Here is a 19319-nt window from a genome sequence, read left to right on the forward strand (position 1 = left end):
TAACAAGAAATTTATTACTTTAACCAAGTAGTAATTAAATGCACAAAATCAAATAAACATGCAATCAAATATGCAAATGCAACAATGAATTGACAGAGAAAATAAAACACTGGTGTTGAGAAGAAGGTAACTAACCCATGGAGATCGGTATCGACCTCCCCACACTTAAAGATTTGTACCGTCCTCGGTGCATGCTGAGATGTACAGGTGGACGGGTTGTTCCAACTGATGCTTTCCTTCAAGGATTGTGCAGATGGACTTGTTTGTCTCCCCTTTTAGAAGTTTCTCCCTTTTTCCGTCTTCGATGGCCAGCCTGAAAGAAGAGAAAAAGAAGAACAGCAACCCAGAAATAAAGATAAGAAAATAAATGAAGTATGGGTGGGTTAATGCCAAATGATAAGGGTCTCATTTACATGGAAGCTTCAACATGTACGTGAGAAAACTATAGAAGTCATGGCATACCAGTGGTGCAAAATATGCAGCAAAGGGGAGGTGTGTAGGTAAATGAAAATATCAATATAAGTTCATGTCAATGCAAGTGAAGTGCAAGTATCATAAAAGATTCGCATTGGCAGATAATTAATATCATCCCATAGTGTAAAACAAGTCATTAAGCACCAAAATAATTCAAGATGCAACAGTTGAATAAGAGCATTTAACACCAATGGTGAAATAAGAAATTTAGAAAAGAAAAATAAAAATATGCATAAAGTTAAGATGCAGTGAATGAAATATGCAAATAAATAAAATAAAATAAAATAAAAGATAAGAAGAATGAGAAGGGAAAGAAGAGAAAAGAAAGAAATAATAATAAGAGAAAACAAAAATAAGGTTTTGGGGAAGAAAAGATAAGATATTTTGGCTAATGGGGATAAGCTGTGCGCCGCATGTGACGCGGACGCGTGAGTGACGCGGTCGCGTGGTGCGCGATAAGGTCAGGTGACGCGGACGCGTGGGTGACGCGTTCGCGTGGGAGGACTTGGGCTTCTAGCACGAGTCCAACCCTACTCCAGCACAACTTTCGGCCATGCGCCCCTTTTACATCGATCTACAGGGCCACGCGGTCGCGTGGGTGACGCGGATGCGTGGGGAAACTATTTTTCAAATGACGCGGTCGCGTGAGTGATGCGGTCGCATGGGCATATTTGTGCTAAAGGCACGCCTCCAGCCATGCTTTCGCGTGACTCTCTGTTCAATCTTTTTCTTTCCAATGCACTGGCGACGCGGACGCGTCAGCGACGCTGCCGCATCGCGTGCGTATTTTTTTTATGCAATTATGCATTATGCAATGTGCAGTGCTAATGTAGATGCTATGAAAACTTCCAAGTTCAATGAAAATAAAATAAAAAACAACGCGAAATAAAATTGAAAAAGAACGATCATACCATGGTGGGTTGTCTCCCACCTAGCACTTTTAGTTAAAGTCCTTAAGTTGGACATTTGGGGAGTCCTTTGTTATGGTGGCTTGTGCTTGAACTCATCCAGGAATCTTCACCTATGTTTGTACTTCCAGCAACCTCCGGGGTCCCAAACTAGGCATGTAAAACCCTTAAAAAGCTTCAAACAGATTCTTAGGCTCCCGGAGTGACAAATGTCAGAGCAGATTCCAGGATCCCAAATCTTGCTTTTACACCCATTTTTGTCGGGATCTGTATTTTTCCAGCCGGGTGATAAGTAATTTGAATTCTCACTGCAGCTACCAAACAGCTTCCTAGACCCATTCAGTTGTGCTCTACACCAACCTTGGCGTTTAAACTTAAAGCTTCCAACCATAATGAACTTTGCAGGACAATTCTTACCACTGACCATCTTCCTCTTACTCTTAATGCCACAAAGAGCTCTAAGTTGACCATCCGTCTCCAGTAGCCCATATTCAAGTGGAATTAGAAAGTTAAGGGATATGAATTTTACCCACTTGAATGTTGTGAATGATGATGGCAACTTAGGGGGAGGGGTTTCCAATAAATTTGGCAAGGTGATTTCAAGCTCCACTCCCTTGTGCTCTTTGACAACTTCCACCTCTTTGCAAGCTTCTTTAATATCAACCTCTTCCTCTTGGTAGCTTTCTTCCAATTCAATCTCTTCTTCATTGTTCACCAAGGGTATGGGAGGCTGTGCTTCTTCTTCTTGAATCTCCATCTCTTGATCGACCTCTTCCAAGTCCTTAATCATGACATGCCTTGGAGGTTGTACACCCTCCTCAACATCAAATGCAACCGTCTTGGAAGGAGGCTCTGTGACTGGACTTTCTAATGGAAGTACAGCATCTCTTAAGTTTGCAACCACTTCTTCCTTTTTAATAATTGTTGCTTTGTCCAGTTGTTTAAGTATAAAATCATACTCATCCTCGATGATTTTCTTTCCATGACAACTCCTTTCAACTACTCCTTCATCTTCAAGGGTCTCTCCTACCTTTACCTGTAGGGCCTCCTCTAGCACCTTATGAAGTATGGATTCGCGAAGATGATTCCTTCTTTCCTGTTCCATATCAATAGCATAATTGGGATCATCTTGCTCTTGGATTGATGGATGTGGGTGCTCTTCCATGGAGGGTGGTAATGGGATGAAAAGATCATTATGTGGTTGAAAAGGAAGTGCACTAGAGATTGAGGATTGAATATTGGAGGTAGGGGGTTGGTTCATGCGGGATATAAGATTTTGGAGTGTAGAGGTGAGACCAATGATGTTAGAGATGAATGTATTGTTATCCAATGGAGGTTGGAGTGGATCTATGTATGGCTCATTCGGTTCATAGGGTGGTTGGTATGGTAGATGTGGGTTAGGGTCATATGGAGGTAAATGGTGTAAAGGGGCTTGTGAGTTTGGTGGTCCAAAGTTATGTTGAGGAGAGGGTTTATAAGCATATGGCAGGGCTTGTTGGTAGTCCATTGGAGGTGGTTGTTGCCATGAGGGTTGATCAAATCCTTGTGGCTCCTCCCATCTTTGATTGTTCCAACCTTAATACCTGTTCTCATTGTGATTTCCTCTTCCTGCAACATAATTGTAACCAGACTCATAGCCAAAGGGGTGAGAGTTCATAGTAGCAAATAAAAATTAAAAACGAAAATAAAAATAAATTTAAATTAAAAGGTTATTTAAATTTTGAATTTTGAAATTTGAATTTTAAATTTTTGAAATTTGATTTTTGAAATAAGATAAGATAAGATAAGATAAGATAAAAATTTTAAAATAAAAATCTGAAATTTTTTTTAATGCAAATTTTGAAAATTCAATTAAAATAAAGAAAAAATATATTTTTTGAGGAAAGAGAAAAACAATAAAATGACACCAAACTTAAAATTTTTTTTTAGATCAAAACGAAGAAAACAACTAAGAACAACTTGAAGGTCAAGATGAACACGAAGAACAAATTTTTGAAAAAATTTTTAATAACTAAATAAAAAACCAATAACCTCTTAATTTATGAAAAAATAAAAATAAAAATAAATAAACAGGTAAAAGAAAATATTTACAATAACCAATAATAAGGCACACGTTTGCAATTCCCCGGCAACGACACCATTTTGACGTTAGGATTTTTGCTAGTAAAAAATTTTATAAAAACAGTCGCGTTGTAGATATAGTCTCTAAACCAACAGAAATCCCTTCGTATAAATGTTTAGTTGTCACAAGTAACAAACCCCTTTTAAATTTGATAACCGAGTATTTAAACCTCGGGTCGTCTTCTCAAGGAACTGCAGGGAAGTATGTTCTTATTATTGGTTATGAAGATTGTAAATTGGGGTTGTGAAGATGATGGACAAGTAATTTAAATTGCAATTAAAATAAGTAAAAGACTGTAAAACAAATAAATAACTGTAAAAATACACTTTTGGCAAGGTATGAGAAATTAGAGGTCCTATCCTAGCTATCCTTATCAATGATGATGAAAATTGAATCTTAATTCCACTTTGTTAACCTTTACTAAGGCAAAGGAAGGTCAAGGGATTAATTGGTTTGATCTTCGGATCCAATTTATTTCCTAAGAAAAGATTGGAATTATTGAAGTTCAATTTAATTAACAAAGATAACAATTATCAATCATGTTTGAGTTTGATAACTCCTGAGTTACTGATTTCTTAACCAAGACCAAAAAGGAGAAAAGTAAATCTACTGGAATAAAAATGTCTTCAGATGGGAATAACAATAATGTAAATAAAAGAAAGCAATAATAAACTGAAATACCTCAATTAGAACTAATAAAGATATCAAATATAACATGGAAGAGTTCATAAATTAAATTAGAAAAATAAATAAAAGGAACATTGAACCTGATAAAAAGAAACAATCCTGAAAGTAAAGAAATCCTAAATACTAAATCCTAAGAGAGAGAGGAGAGAACCTCTCTCTCTAAAAACTACATCTACTCCTAAAATTATGAATTGTGAGCTTGTTTATGAATGGATGCATTCCCCCACTTTATAGCCTCTAATTTGTGTGTTCTGAGCTGAAAACTGGGTCAAAAGCAGCCCAGAAATCGCTGGAGAAGAAACCTGCTACGCTGGTTTTTTGCCACTGCGATGCGTCCGTGTGGATCACGCAACCGCGTCACCTAGCGTCAGAGCAACTATGGCATATTATATATCAAATCGAAACCCCAGACGTTAGCTTTCCAACGCAACTGAAACCGCGTCATTTGGACCTCTGTAGCTAAAGTTATAGCCGTTTGAGTGCGAAGAGGTCAGGCTGGACAGCTTAGCAATTTCTCCAACTTCTTGTATTCCTTCCACTTTTGCATGCTTCCTTTCCATCCTCTGAGTCATTCCTGCCCTGTAATCTCTGAAATCACTTAACACACATATCAAGGCATCTAATGGTAATAAGAGAGGATTAAACATAGGGAACTTAAGGCCAAAGAAGCATGTTTTCAATTAAAGCACATAATTAGGAAGGCAAATGTAAAACCATGCAAATAGTATGAATAAGTGGGTAAAGAGTTGATAAAATCCACTCAATTGAGCACAAGTTAAACTATAAAATAGTGGTTTATCAGCGTGCGCACCATTGTGTGCGTGGACACGCATACCAGAATTTCTGGTTTTTCTGCAACACTTAGAAATTTCAGTTTTTAAACCCTAACTTCAATCTTTCATAACTTTATTTACAAAATTATGTTGTTCTCATCTTTAGATGGTTTTAACATTTTTTTGACTAGCTTTAATTTATGACAACTTTCATTCAATTCCGAACTCCAAGCGGCAAGTTATAACCCATCGAAGTTGGTTAAAAACTGGCTTTTACCCAAATGTTGACTTTTGCCATTTTTCAATTCAATTCCATTTCATTCCAAAACCACTTACAAACCCAACCTCCTCGACTACCAATCATCAATTTTCAATCAATCCAAGCCTAATTAACCCAAGTATCCAATCAATCATTCATTTCCAACAATTTCCATCAATATTCAATATCAATAATCCAACAATTCACTCAATTCCGTAATCAATTATAACACCCATTGCTTCAATCATAATCCACACACTTACCTTCACTTACCACGTGGGGATTCCTCACCCCATCACAGCCTCCGGCCCAAATTTGCTACCAATCATCAAGGTATCATTATACATCAAATTTTATTCAACATACAACATACTCACCATATCTCATATCCAAGCTCAATAACAATTTATTTCATAATTCACAACAACAACCAACAATCGATATTCAACCAACTAATCACAAACACAAGCAATTCTATTAAATCATATCCTAAGGGTAATTAACCTAGGCATTCACATAATCTTACATAATGCCTACTCCAAACTAAAATCTGTACCTCTTAGACGCCGGTTCCAACTCCTCAAATCAAATCTTTTCCGTCGAAACTTAAACTGCACCAATGCCACACCAAAGGAATCCTCAATTTCACACCGAATTTACACCAAACTAATCCATTCCGCATTAATGCAAGCTAACCCAATCCAATCCCATCTAACCACATTCAATTATCACAACATTCACACTAAATTCATGACTTAAATTTGTGCAAAATTAAAGGAAAAAAGTTTCTTACCTTATCTCTCGTAGTCTTGGGTCAAAACCTCACTAGAATAATGATTAAGCCTCTCCTAAATATTGAAAAATTGAGTTTTTCTAAATACCCATACCAAAAATGCAAAATTTAAGGAAAGAAAGAGTTGGGCAAGAAATTCAAAGTTCCTTACTACTTTGTTAAGATAAAATCGAAGAAAAATTCTAATACAAATGCCTGGCCATAAACGGCTCGTCAATCGAAACTACGGATTGAAAGTTATGAGGATTTGAAATCAATGGTGAATAGTGTTTGGTTAGGGCTAAGTGTTCTTCCTCTCTTCTTCTCTTCTCCACCGTGGAACACAATGAAAGGGGAGTTTTAGTGCTGAAACTGCATAAGTGTAAGGCTTACATATGTGGGCTTGGGGCCAACATGAGCCCGGTTCACTCATTTTAGCCTGTTGATTCAATTTTTTGTCAAAACCTTTAAGATTAGTGTTTTAATTTGTATTCTAAATATTTTTATTTTTTCCAACTATGAAATTTTAATTTCTTAACCTTTTAGACTCCTAATTAATCTATTAGTTAATTATTTATTATTTAATTTGGATTTACACAGTTAAGTATCCACGTGTGCGAGGAGGACAAATTAGTCCCTGACCTTCTAATAAAATCCCTAAACCCTCTATCACCTCCCTAAAATCGCACTTCCCACCGATATCCACCCACACATCCTCTGCGTTGAACTCTCTTGCCGCAACAACCACAACCTCCACTCCATTTCCAAAACCTCAAACATGAAAGCCACTGAAAGAGATGGTGAACCCCTCTCTTCCCTGTCTCCCTCGTCCTCGACCTCGGATCGACGACCAATTCCTCTGGGTCGACTGCGACGAAAACTACGTCTCCTCCACCTACCGCCCAATGTGGCTCCATGATGAGCGGATATTTTATACGCTTTTTGGGGATAATTTCATATAGTTTAGAGTATGTTTTAGTTAGTTTTTAGTCTATTCCTAGTAGTTTTTAGGAAAAATTCATATTTCTGGACTTTACTATGAGTTGTGTATTTTTCTGTAATTTCAGGTATCAGGTATGCTGAAATTGAAGGAGCTGAGCAAAAATCTTATTCAGGCTGAAAAAGGACTGCTGATGCTGTTGGATTCTGACCTCCCTGCACTCAAAGTGGATTTTCTGGAGCTACAGAACTCGAAATGGCATGCTTCCAATTGCGTTGGAAAGTAGACATCCAGGGCTTTCCAGCAATATATAATAGTCCATACTTTGCACAAGGATAGACGACGTAAACTGGCATTCAACGCCAGTTCTCTGCCTAATTCTGGCGTCCAGCGCTAGAAAAGGATCAAAAACTGGAGTTGAACGCCCAAACTGGCATAAAAACTGGCGTTCAACTCCACAAATGGCCTCCGCATGTGAATTGCTTAAAGTCTCAGCCCCAGCACACACCAAGTGGGCCCCAGCACACCAAGTGGGCCCCAGCAGTGGATCTCTGCATCATCCATCATAGTCCACTCATATTTTGTAACCCTAGGCTACTAGTTTAGTATTTAAACAACTTTTAGAGACTTATTTTGATTTGCAATTCAACTGATAAACATAATTGACTTCCTGACTAAGATTTACAAGATAACCATAGATTGCTTCAAACCAACAATCTCCGTGGGATTCGACCCTTACTCACGTAAGGTATTACTTGGACGACCCAGTGCACTTGCTGGTTAGTGGTACGCGTTGTGAAAAGTGTGATTCACAATTCGTGCACCACTCCACCTCCTGTGACACCTGCAATGCCCCTCCCCGCCTAAGATGCAACAATCACATACTGATGACTTCTCAAGAAGATGTCAATGCCTTCTCTATGATAAATTTTATAGTAGCTTACATTTTCTTCTTATCAGAAAAGTTTTCTTTGATCAATGTGACATTTTTGAAATTATTGAACCATGAATGCAAGAGAGGGAACTTTTCAGCTTCTATGACCTTCACTTCATTCACATCTTCTATAGTGATTAAAACTTTGAAAATTGACCCAAAAGCTATGTCCATAATATTAATTGTGTCCCCACCAAAGAATTTCCTCTTATCACCTAAGCATTGATCTTCAATAACTTTGAGATGTTCTCATATCTTTTTTATTGGGTTCTCTTTTTCTTCACCATCACTATTTGAAGTAGAGTGTTGCAAATAATGTAGAAACCTGTAAACATTTATCCCATCATTATTGACATTTTGAACCAATATAAATTCAATATTATAGATTATATGTTTCTAAAAACTTACCATTTGATTAGCATAGTTAACCTAAAACCTTGCTTGAGCTCTCTCATACGGATAATGAGAAACCAATTAATTATGTGGCCATATCTCCTTAATATATTCAATAATGATCATGGATTCATATATGGGTTTTCCAGAATGAATAAGCACTGAAGCCTTCTCCTGCGTTTTTCCATTGTCTTGTTCAACACCTACCATTTTGCACTTCCTCTTCTCCTGCGCTTCCACTTTCTTCATCAAAGGCTTTATTAGTGGCATCTCCGACATGGCAGGTCTCAAAAGGACATAAATCGCGCTTCCCTCACAGGTTTTTTCTGTGCAATTTAAACTGGTGAAGTTTGTCAATACGACGTAGCCATCAACTAAGACTCAAAATTGAGCTCGACCCAGATCAAGTTCGGGTGATTTGAATGCGTGAAAGTGGAACCTAACAACGTGAGTTTCTTTGTCTTTGAGGCAAAAATTGTAGCTAGTTGAATTAGTGAAAACCCTAACGGTGTGGTAGATTGGGGAAAGCCGAGGATGTGGTTGTCGTTTCGAAGCGAAACAACAGAAAAGGGAGAAGGGAAGTACAAAGGAGAGTTGGGTGTTCATGCGAGGTCGTCAGAGAAGAGGCGGTGGTTGGTGGAGAGGGAGGAAGTGGCAGAGATGGTGAGTGGGGCAACAGAACTGCAATCAAGGAGGTAGTTGTCGAGAGAGAAAAAGGAGTGAGAAAGGGAGAATATGGAGAAGGCAAAGAGGACAAAGGAAGAAGAAGATGGTAGTGTGGTGGATGAAGAACATAACTAAGAAGATGAAGAAAAAGCCAGTGACTGATTTGTCTTTCTCGCACACAAAGATACTTAACTGCCACGTGTGCGAGTTTGTGTGCCAACCATGGTTCTGAAAATCAGACCGGACCGGCCGGTCGAACCGGTTCAATCAGAAACTGACAATGCAAGCGTTCCGGTCCTCCTCCTATAACTGCTCGGGAGAAAACCAGTAAAAAATCATCGAACCGGCCAAGAACCGGCCTATTCTCCCAAAACGACGCCGTTTTTTAACTTGTTTAAAAAAAAAAGAAAGAAAACCTGATCTAGAGACTAGAACCCACCCCCCCTTTCCCCCATTCATTTGTCTGAAGCAAAGGAACCCTAGCCCTCTGAAGCTAAGGAACCCCCGAACCCTAGCCCTCATCGTCGTCGCCGTTTTGAGGTCGTCAGCGCCGCCGCCATCCTCAGCACCGCCGCTTCTTCCTCTTCCCCGCTTCTTCCTTGAACCCAGGTGAGTGCTCCTCGTCTTCATCTTCTCTGAACTTCTTCTTCAATTTTTGTTCCATATTTCTTCAATTCTTCTAGGGTCTTGGCTTGAAGTTTGGTTCTTCAATTCTTCTTCTTCGGTCTTCTTTGTATGTATGGTTGTGATTGCTGTGGAAATTTGTATGTATGGATTGGTTGCTAATGCTGAAAAGTGGAAACTGTTACTCTGTTTTAGTGTTTTGCTATTTTTGTATGTATGTATGGATTGCTAATGCTGGAAATTTGTTTTAGTGTTTTGCTGTTTTTGTAATTGTTACTCTGTTTTAGTCCAGAATACCTAATATGCTGGAAACTTACTCTGTTATATAACTATTACTCTGTTTTAGTGTTTTGTTATTTTGTTAATGCTGGAAACTTACTCTGTTTTGCAATGTTGTTGAATGCTGTAGGCAGAATTTAGATATGGTTTTGTTAATTTCATATCTGTTTTTAATTTATGTTGTGGACTTGTGGCTCCTGCTTTAGGTTAAGAACATGGTTAATCATTGTGTTGTGTCTCCTGTTTTTGATTGCTGATGGCTCCTAACTTGTTATTTTTCATTGTGGCTCCTGCTTTGGATTCTGTTCAGGCAATGAAAGAAATACATTTATATAGAGATCGGAAGGAAAGTTTTGATAGACAAGAAGTTATTCCAGCTGCATCTGAACTTAAGCCTGGTAAGAATATGGCTGAATATTAGTTTAATTAATAGTACCTTGTTTTATGCTCCTATGTTCTTAATTGATAACTTCTAATATGTTATGATTTTATAATTGGTAGATGAATAGTGGAGGTTATTCGGAGGCTCTGCTCCATGTTTACAAAAGATAGCTGTTCGCATTCTTAGCCAAGCATCTGCTTCTTCTGGGTGTGAGAGAAATTGGAATCTTTTTTACCAAATTCATACAAAAAGAAGAAATAGATTGGAGCATGATAGACTGAATGACATTGTTTATGTTACCTATAATTTGCGTCTTAAATCCAGGTAATATATGTTTTATGAAATATCATATTGTTTCATATGTAATCTTTATCATAACAAATTTGTAAATTATTAAATCTTCATATATTGTATTTAACTTTATAGGAAGGAAAAAGAAAAAAAAAAGCAAAAGACACAATATGATCCAATTGATTATAAAAGCATCAGTCTAGTTGACTTTTGGATGACTGAAGAGGTTGTAGAGAAAGAGCATGATCTTCCTAGTAATGTGGATGACTTATTGCGTGAGTATAGTATATTTATTTTCTAATGATTTATTAGAATGTTGTTAGTTTATAATATAATGATAACATGTGTATTTTATTAGGTGAAATTGATGCTGATTTATATCAAAGTGGCGGTGGTAGTAGTGGTCTTTATGCTGCATCTCTTGATTCTTCTGCTCAAGAGGGTGGGAATGAAGGTGAAGATCATCCCACCGAAGCAGATTTTCAACAAGTTCTTGCAGATTTTGATGATTGATAAATCATGATGTTGGGATTTAATATTTAGATATACTTTTTTACTATTTAACTTTTGAGTTTGGATTTTGATAAAATCATATGTATTTGGTTGATGATATTTTCTGTAGTGTTTTAAATTTCGAAAATATTTTAAGATTTATATCAGACTATAATTATATTTTAGGATGTTTATTTATAATTTATTTATTATTCTATTCTAAAACAGTTTTTTTTTGTTAAACTACCGGTTGGACCGATTGGACCAATGAACCAATGACTAGAGCGGTTTGATGACTGGTCCGGTTTTCAGAACCTTGGTGCCAACTCAGCATTTTCCATTAGTGATTCACACCAGAAAATGGATGGAAGATTGTTATGTCTGGCAAAAAAAAATATTAGAAATTGATCTATGCATTAATTTTTTTGAAAACTAAAATATTCGCTTTTAAAATTTTCGGAGACTGATTTAGGTAATTACTCTAAATTAAATGATAGTTTTAACATCACATATAGTTATTTTCTTGTGAACTCAAAATGTAGAATTTAAATCGAATTTAAATTTTTTAGAATAAAAAAATTAATATAAATCATTAAAAAAAATTAATTTTGATGTACGGTCAGTGTATAATAGTTTTACACGTGCATCTAATTAAGTAACGTCACATCAGTAAAAATAATTACTTTTTATATTTATCACATAAATAATTATTCAAAAAATAAATATAACTGAATAACTGTATAAAATATTTTATACTATCAGTATAACAAAATTAAACTCTAAAATAAATTACGTTGGTTCATCACAAAAAAAATGTTGTAGGGAGGATAGGACTAGGGGTGGCAAGTGGGGAAGCTCGCCCCGCCTGCCTAATGAGGCGTCCTAAAACTTCACCCCGCCCTCTCTAACAGCGGGCTGGTGGGCCAAACCTACCAAATCTCTTTTTTTTAACTATTAAATATTAAATAATATCTAATTTTACAACCATTTTAATAAATTTATAATTTCTAAAGACATAAAAAAATTATAATTTTTAGAGTAAAGTATTGTTTTTGTCCCCAACGTTTGGGGTAAGTCTTATTTGTGTCCCTAACGTTTAAATCGTCCTATTTGTATCCTTAACGTTTATAAAAGTGATTCAATGTTATCCTACTATCAATTATACTAACAAATCAGATTATATTTTTCAATTATTCTCACTTGGATGTATTCATTCTCAATTAGGTCTCACTTTGATGTGTTCGATTTTAATATTATATCCACTATTTATGTTTAAATTCAATTATGTCCCTAGAAAAGTGAATTATGTAAATGTTGTAGGAATTAGTTTCAACATTTGATGAGCTATTTTTTGGAGTAGATCATCGATTCTATCCCAAACATTTTGTATTCTAACTTCAAGAAGATATTTTTAAAACTCACACTAAAGCGCTCATGATGTGTAATTGACGGCAGGGTAACATTGAATCACTTTTACAAACGTTAGGGATACAAGTAGGACAATTTAAATGTTAGGGACACAAATAGGATTTACCCCAAACGTTGGGGACAAAAGCGATACTTTACTATAATTTTTAAATTCACAAACATTAAAGTCTTTATAATTATAAATATGTAATAAACATAATCATAAACCAAATTTTTTAAATCAAAATAATAAAACCAACATTGTCTAAAGTAAAATAAATATTATCCAAAACATATAATTAAACATTTACAAGTTTAGAACATAATTAATCAAACGTAAAATATAATCTAAAACACTAAATTAGAACATCTTAAAAAAAATTGAACCCGACGGAAAATCCTATCCCACCCACAAAAACCCGTCAAAATCCACAATTTAAGCGGTGCGAATTAGGCGAACTTTTACACATTGTTTGGTTGGATAGAAAATCGGTGGAAAGAAAATAGATGGAAAGAAAATGGATGGAAAATGATATTTTCTTTTGTTTGGTTATGAAAGAAAATAGAAAGGAAAGAAAATTTTTGTATGGGTCCCACTAAAAAAATTTTCTTTCCATCACAAGCAAGAAAACAAGAAAAAAAGTGCTATATTTTTGTATTTCCAATACTACCCTTAGTTATATTATTATTAGCAAATATTAATATAAATTTAGTTTTAATATATTATTATAATAAAAATTTATATTTAAATATTATATGTATTAGATAAATAATTTAAATCAAATATATAAAATTATAATATTTTATAATATTTATAAAATATAATAAATATGAATAAATAAAAATATTTATACTTTATTTTATGATAAGGGTATTAATGTAATTTTATACTATTATGATTTTCTTTTTTCTCACTTTTCTTTCCATCCAAACAAAAGAAAATTTTCTCTCTATTTTCTTTCCATCTATTTTCTATTCATCCAAACAACACACAAATAACTTAACTTTTCTTTCCATTTTCTTTCCTCCTATTTTCTTTTCTCTTATTTTCTTTTCTTCCATTTTCTTTTCAACATCCAAACAAACCCTTAATGTATGATAGTCCCAATTTTCTAACGCTACTTATTATTTTAACAAGTTATGCAAATCTATCCCGCAAATTTAATCCCGTTTGCGATCCTAAATAAGACTGACCACATGCTCACACGGTTCATTAAAAGTTAAAGGAAACCAATTTTGTCGCTTAGTTATAACATTGAGGTCGTTTTTTAATTAATTTTTCAAATTATCTTATATTTTATTATTTTACTTTTTTATAATAATTTTTATGACTAAAATTTCTATCCGATTCTTACTAAAATTATCAAATTGAATTTAATATCTATATTTTTAATATTTAGATCCGATCTGCAATTATATCTATAATTTTTAGATCTAATTCGAATAACTCCTCGAAAATATTATCCAAACCATAAACACGTAACTAAAAACTTAGGTTATAATTCAAGAATTGTGCAAAAGCATAAAAAATTAAAAATAGGGAGGCGTCATCTAGTCTCGATTTGTTCAACGTTGAAACTTCAAAGTCGTCTCTCATCTCCCCCTTCCTTCGATTGGACCCCCACTCCCTTTCTCACTGCAATTGTTCAATTGGCCGTTTTGTCCATTACTATTTAGTAATCGCTACCCATATTTTCCGCACCCGCATTGGACACTGCTTCCAAGATTTTCCCGATCTACCGTTATTCTTCTTCTTGTTAGGGTTTTGAATTTTGATCCTCCGATTTGAGCTGAGTTGAACAAGAAGGCAGAAGCATTGGAAGAATGGGTTCTCAACAGAAACTTGAGAAGATGCAGCTCCGCCAGAATTACCGTAATTTCTGGCACACCGATCTCATGTCCACCATTCAGGCCGACGCCCCTTGTAACTTCTCTAACTCACTCTCTCTCTCTCACTTAACATTTGCATCATCATTCACCAATTCATTCATTCTTTCCAATAATTTCCAGATTGCTGCTTCGCTCTCTGGTGGTAAGTCCTTCAATCACCCCTTGACTTCTATTGACTATATTACTTTATTACCTGTCCTTTTCTGTCTCTGCTTATTATATTTTCACCACTATTAATGGAATTAGGGTTCAATTCCAAGTACTTTAAACAAATTAATCGCTGCCTCAACTTCTTAGTATATTAGAGAATGGCAACCAACGTATCTTTTCCTAGGCTATACCTTATTTTTAATATTATAGCATAAGTATCCTATCCCCGTATGTTATCCCTTGTATCACCAACGGGAATCTGTCCCCCAAAGTGGAAAAGTAGGTCTTAAGGACCGGATTTAATATTGGAAAAGTTATCTGTAATGCCATGGAAAGTTGGATACTGTGATCTCCTGCTCTTTTCATGGTGCTTTGTCTCTGTCCGGTAGAAAGTGGTTGATAACGATGTATTCACATATAACCAGAAGAAAAGACTATCATGAAGAAGATAGGTGTCTCCTTCATCATAAGGAAGGGAATCTATGACTTTTCTTAAATCAAGTGTCCTCTTCTTTTTGAATTATTTGTCCTGTATTTGATTGGAATTTGAAACATAATTCACAACCTTAAATGGGGACCAGAACAATTGAGCATAGAACCAATGTATGTGATGCAAAGGTTAAGACTAGAACAAAAATTGGGCACCCTACTGGCTAGTGTTAATATGATTGTTGTAGAGGCATCCTCAGGATTCATATGAGAGTAGTTTATCATGTAGGTGTTCAGCCTAACTCCTGCTTTGAGTGCATCACCCATCTCAGTAATTGCTGCTTAATATTTACTCTCATTTAGCAGTGACCTTTCAATTTCACCCTTTTTTGTCTTAAAACTTATCTCAGTTGTTTCAGCTGGATTGTAATTTTAACACCTACATTTGGAGGCATAAATGTAATTATTTAATTGAGCGAATTTTCTGCTGTCTCATTATAGTGCTCCATGCGTATCATATCTGCTCCGCAAAAGAGCTCTTTACAATGACATGTCAAGGTAATTCATAGTGTAAGTTCTTGTGAGTCTTAAAATGTAGCTCTGTAGTCTGTTGCTGTAACGTGGTTTTATCTTGTTTGTTCCAGATACACATGTTGTGCTGGTTACATGCCCTGCAGTGGTCGGTGTGGAGAAAGCAGATGCCCTGAATTCTGCCTTTGTACAGAGGTAAAACTTTCTTTTACATGTTTTGCTTCCTTTTTTTCAAAATTATTTCCAAATATGCCTCCCCTTGAGTGGGTTTGGGGTTTCGCTGTGATGTCTTTACTAGGCCGATTTAGGATGGTATTAGAAATTCTGATGTTTCCACTTTCCATGCTTCTTTAAATCTATCTCCGAATTGTTGGCTTTCCCATAATCTGATTTGTAAAATGTTTTCATAGTTAAAATGTTTCGAAATCATGCCCCCTTTTATAGTTTGATAATCCCTTAAGTTATTTGATTTTTTTTTGTGGACAAGAACTGTAGCTTAATTTAGGTGCTGAATTCACCTGTTTCCCACCTAAAGTAGGTAAAGATAAAATGACAGCCTAGGTAATTGGTACTATAGATTTTTATGATCTTGACATTGATTAGTGAATCAGTTTTGCCATGCTGTATTTGCATTTCTTTTTTAAAACTTTACAAATTAAGGGAAGTCCCCTCCATACCAGAGATCATTAAGGGAAGTCACTTTAATGGATGTCTGCGTATGTTTGTATTTGTTTATTTTATATATTATTTTTCCCTTACTCTTACTACTCGTCTGCTTTCTCAGGTTTTCCTCTGCTTTGGCAACTCGGTGGCCTCTACTCGATTTTTGCTGCAAGATGAATTTAATATTCAAACTACACAATGTGATAATTGCATTATTGTATGCCCTCTCCCTGTCTCAAACACGTGTGCTCAAAATTTTATTTATTTTCTATGATATTCTTATATAAGATCATTTATTTCTTCTGTTCAGGGCTTTATGTTTTGCCTTCAGCAAATTGCATGCATATTTTCTATTGTTGCCTTAATCGTGGGAAGTGATGAAATTAATGAGGCTTCTCAGTTGCTATCTTGTTTAGCTGAATATGTGTACTGCACGTAAGGCTTCTTCATTTCTGTCATAATTTAACTGTGCACTTTAGCTGAATATGAAATTAATAAGGCATTGTACTAAATTTGTTTCATTTCATTTTATTTTGTAGGGTGTGTGCTTGCATGCAGGTGAGTTTGTAAATTCAGATAGTCTATCATTATGTTGCACAAGTGTTTACAGTTCATCACAGATAATAATGAATTTTAATTGCAGACTCAGCACAAGATTGAAATGGATAAGCGCGATGGCAAGTTTGGACCCCAACCCGCGATGGCTGTTCCCCCGGCTCAGCAGATGTCACGCATTGAGCAGCAAGTCCCTCCTTCTGTTGGTTATGCACCACAACAACCCTATGGTTATCCACAACCTGGCTACCCTGCAACGACCTATCCTCCACCTCCACAAGCATATCCTCCTGCTCCACAAGCATATCCTCCTCCTGGTTATCCTAGGTGATACGCGTACACAGTTATGGACATTATATAGAAGCTACTGTTATTATTATGTTGATTCTACCCTACAAATTGTTCATTAAACTTCTGATATGAGACAACGGTACTGTGAATTTTCGATAATTTGGCGTCATTTTTTTATTCTGGATTTCCCGTCCATTTGTGTATACTTTGTTTTGTTTTTTATTATTGTAAACTCTGAGCTCGTTTACGATGTTGTGTGCTCTCAATCTTTTCTTTTTTTTTTGTTCAAGGAAATTTCATTAAATAAAAGTGCATGTCCAGTCAGATTGTCAGATACAAGTTTTAACTTACAATAGAGTATAAAAGTTTTTTTTTACTGGGTCTACGGTATTAATTATAAATCTACACCTCTAATCTAATTATTTTAATAGTAAAGTGACAAATAAATCTTTAAAGATTTATACTTCAGACAAATTAATTTTTAAAGAAAAAAAAGTATCAATAAAATTTTTTATGATAGTAAATATATTTTTTCAGAGACTAATTTGTCTCACTGTCTAAAGTGTAAATCTTCATAGATTTATCACTTTTACTCTCAATTTAGAAACTATATAGTTAAGGTCAGAGCATTACCCACAGGCTGAAATTGAGTTCCCAGTTGGCCCTAGTCCAGTCTTATTGGCAGGGCGGGGGAATCTAGTAAAATTGTAATATGCTAAATACCAACACCCCCAGGCTTTTGTCGTTCACGATTTAACGTCTCGAGTGTCAAATGCATAATAAGAGAGAAACTCCGCATGTCCTTAGTAGGAATGTCTCAGTCTAATAAGTAATAACCCTCAAGAGGATGGTTTTACACTCAATTCTCCTAAACATAACTTATTGTAAAAATAATAATTTATCCTGTCATTTGACGCTATGAATTAAGTATAATCTGTTGTAATAAGTATTAAGAAAAAGGAATAAGGAGGCAATAGCTAGCTTCTTGTTCCCTGGCAAGATGGTGGAGAAGTTTTTTCGGTTGCAGTTGCAGTCAGCTCTAGGTTCTATGCTTTTGTTATTCCCACCAAGTGAAGCACCAATATGAATACCATAAGCATTCCAAATATTCTACGCCATCTTTACGACTACTATTCCACTCCATACAAATGATATACAGAGGTTGCCATTGCTTTCTTCAATTTTCCCGTGACTCCAAATTTGTCGAATGTGCCATCAATAAACATCCATTTGGAATCACCAATCAATCCAAATCATAGTAAGTCCCATATTGCAAACACAGTTACCTCATTCAAACGCACCAATCTACAAATCTGACACTCCCACAATCCCCCGTTCATAATTAGTTGCATTATGTACGTTCTTAAAACTTCTTGAAAGTAACAAATAAAAACTACAAACCTGATATCCAAACTCAAAAACTCGAAGACTAATAAGTAATAACCAAATCCCGGTTGTTAAAAGATAATAATAAGACGAAAAAACATAGATATATAAGCACAGTCTGATGCTTTTTTTTTTTTTTCTCTTTTTCATTTTTGTTTGAAATGCTGTATATATACAAGCATACACAACAAGCATGTAAACAAAAACATCTTCCTAGCTATCCTTTCCCTGAATCTAGATCCTTAGCTTTTTGATTGACGCACAAAAACAAAAACAAAAAAAAGAAAGAAAAAAAAAAAGAAGGAAAAGGTGTTTGCGATGCTCAGTGTAATTAGTGTTAGGAAAAATAAGGAAAAAAAAGAAGAATAAGAAGAAGAAGAGCTAGGAGAATTCAGGGATGGCAGAAGCATCCCAGAGCCTCTGATTGAAGCAAGGTTGCATATCGTACGGTATGAGCGGCGTCCGGCACAACGGGCACGTCCTCTGTTCGTATCCCATCCAACGGTCAAGGCATCTCCGGTGGAATATGTGCCGGCAGTTTCTGAGGCGTCGGATCTCGTCGTCCCCTTGGAACTCGTACAAGCACACCGCGCAGCTCTCCTCCGCCGGCTCCGCCACCTCCTGGAACCTGACGACCGGCAGGATTTCCCTGATGAGGAGTGCGGAGACGGACTGGAATTGGGGGTGGAGAGGGTGGTGGTTGATGGTGTCGGGTTCCAAGAAGTGTTGGAGGCCGAGGTAGTGGAAGAGAGCGGAGATGAGTTTTCTGAGGAAAGAGAGGAGGGAGAGTATTTGGAGGAACAGCTTCGGTAAGAGAAGCTCTGTGTATCCCACCGGAAATCCCATGCTTGCTATACCACCGGATCTACTGAATGAGCCCTTCACACAATAATGCTGAGAGATAGCAAGTGATTAAGCGGTTATGCTTATGGGAGGGAGGTCAGTTTAAATATAGATCAAGCTTCGGACAACTTTTATTCTTCAACCCAACATCTCAACAACTTAAATATTTGGAGGTTTA

At 35.9% G+C, this 19319-nt stretch overlaps 2 protein-coding genes and 1 pseudogene across 2 annotated transcripts; 1 reads left to right on the forward strand and 2 right to left on the reverse strand.

The window, feature by feature from the left end:
• Positions 7831-8541, reverse strand: LOC107640236 (annotated as a pseudogene).
• Positions 13897-17178, forward strand: LOC107643083. Its single transcript, XM_016346643.2, has 8 exons — positions 13897-14327; positions 14414-14435; positions 15374-15430; positions 15517-15598; positions 16188-16283; positions 16377-16501; positions 16606-16624; positions 16710-17178. The coding sequence occupies exons 1-8, from the start codon at positions 14228-14230 to the stop codon at positions 16950-16952; spliced, it is 744 nt and encodes a 247-aa protein (XP_016202129.1). The 5' UTR covers positions 13897-14227; the 3' UTR covers positions 16953-17178.
• On the reverse strand, positions 18403-19296 carry LOC107643084 (probable E3 ubiquitin-protein ligase RHA1A). Its single transcript, XM_016346644.2, has one exon. The coding sequence runs from the start codon at positions 19142-19144 to the stop codon at positions 18680-18682; it is 465 nt and encodes a 154-aa protein (XP_016202130.1). The 5' UTR covers positions 19145-19296; the 3' UTR covers positions 18403-18679.

This window comes from Arachis ipaensis, chromosome B05, assembly GCF_000816755.2.
Source record: "Arachis ipaensis cultivar K30076 chromosome B05, Araip1.1, whole genome shotgun sequence".
In the NCBI taxonomy this organism is placed as follows: domain Eukaryota; kingdom Viridiplantae; phylum Streptophyta; class Magnoliopsida; order Fabales; family Fabaceae; genus Arachis; species Arachis ipaensis.

Excerpts from the sequence above, each read along its gene's own strand:
- LOC107643083 (XM_016346643.2), top strand. The coding sequence starts at position 14,228 with ATGGGTTCTCAACAGAAACTTGAGAAGATGCAGCTCCGCCAGAATTAC. Across the intron at positions 14,328-14,413 it reads CATTCAGGCCGACGCCCCTT|ATTGCTGCTTCGCTCTCTGG; the intron begins GTAACTTCTCTA and ends AATAATTTCCAG. Across the intron at positions 15,599-16,187 it reads AATTCTGCCTTTGTACAGAG|GTTTTCCTCTGCTTTGGCAA; the intron begins GTAAAACTTTCT and ends CTGCTTTCTCAG.
- LOC107643084 (XM_016346644.2), bottom strand. The coding sequence starts at position 19,144 with ATGGGATTTCCGGTGGGATACACAGAGCTTCTCTTACCGAAGCTGTTC.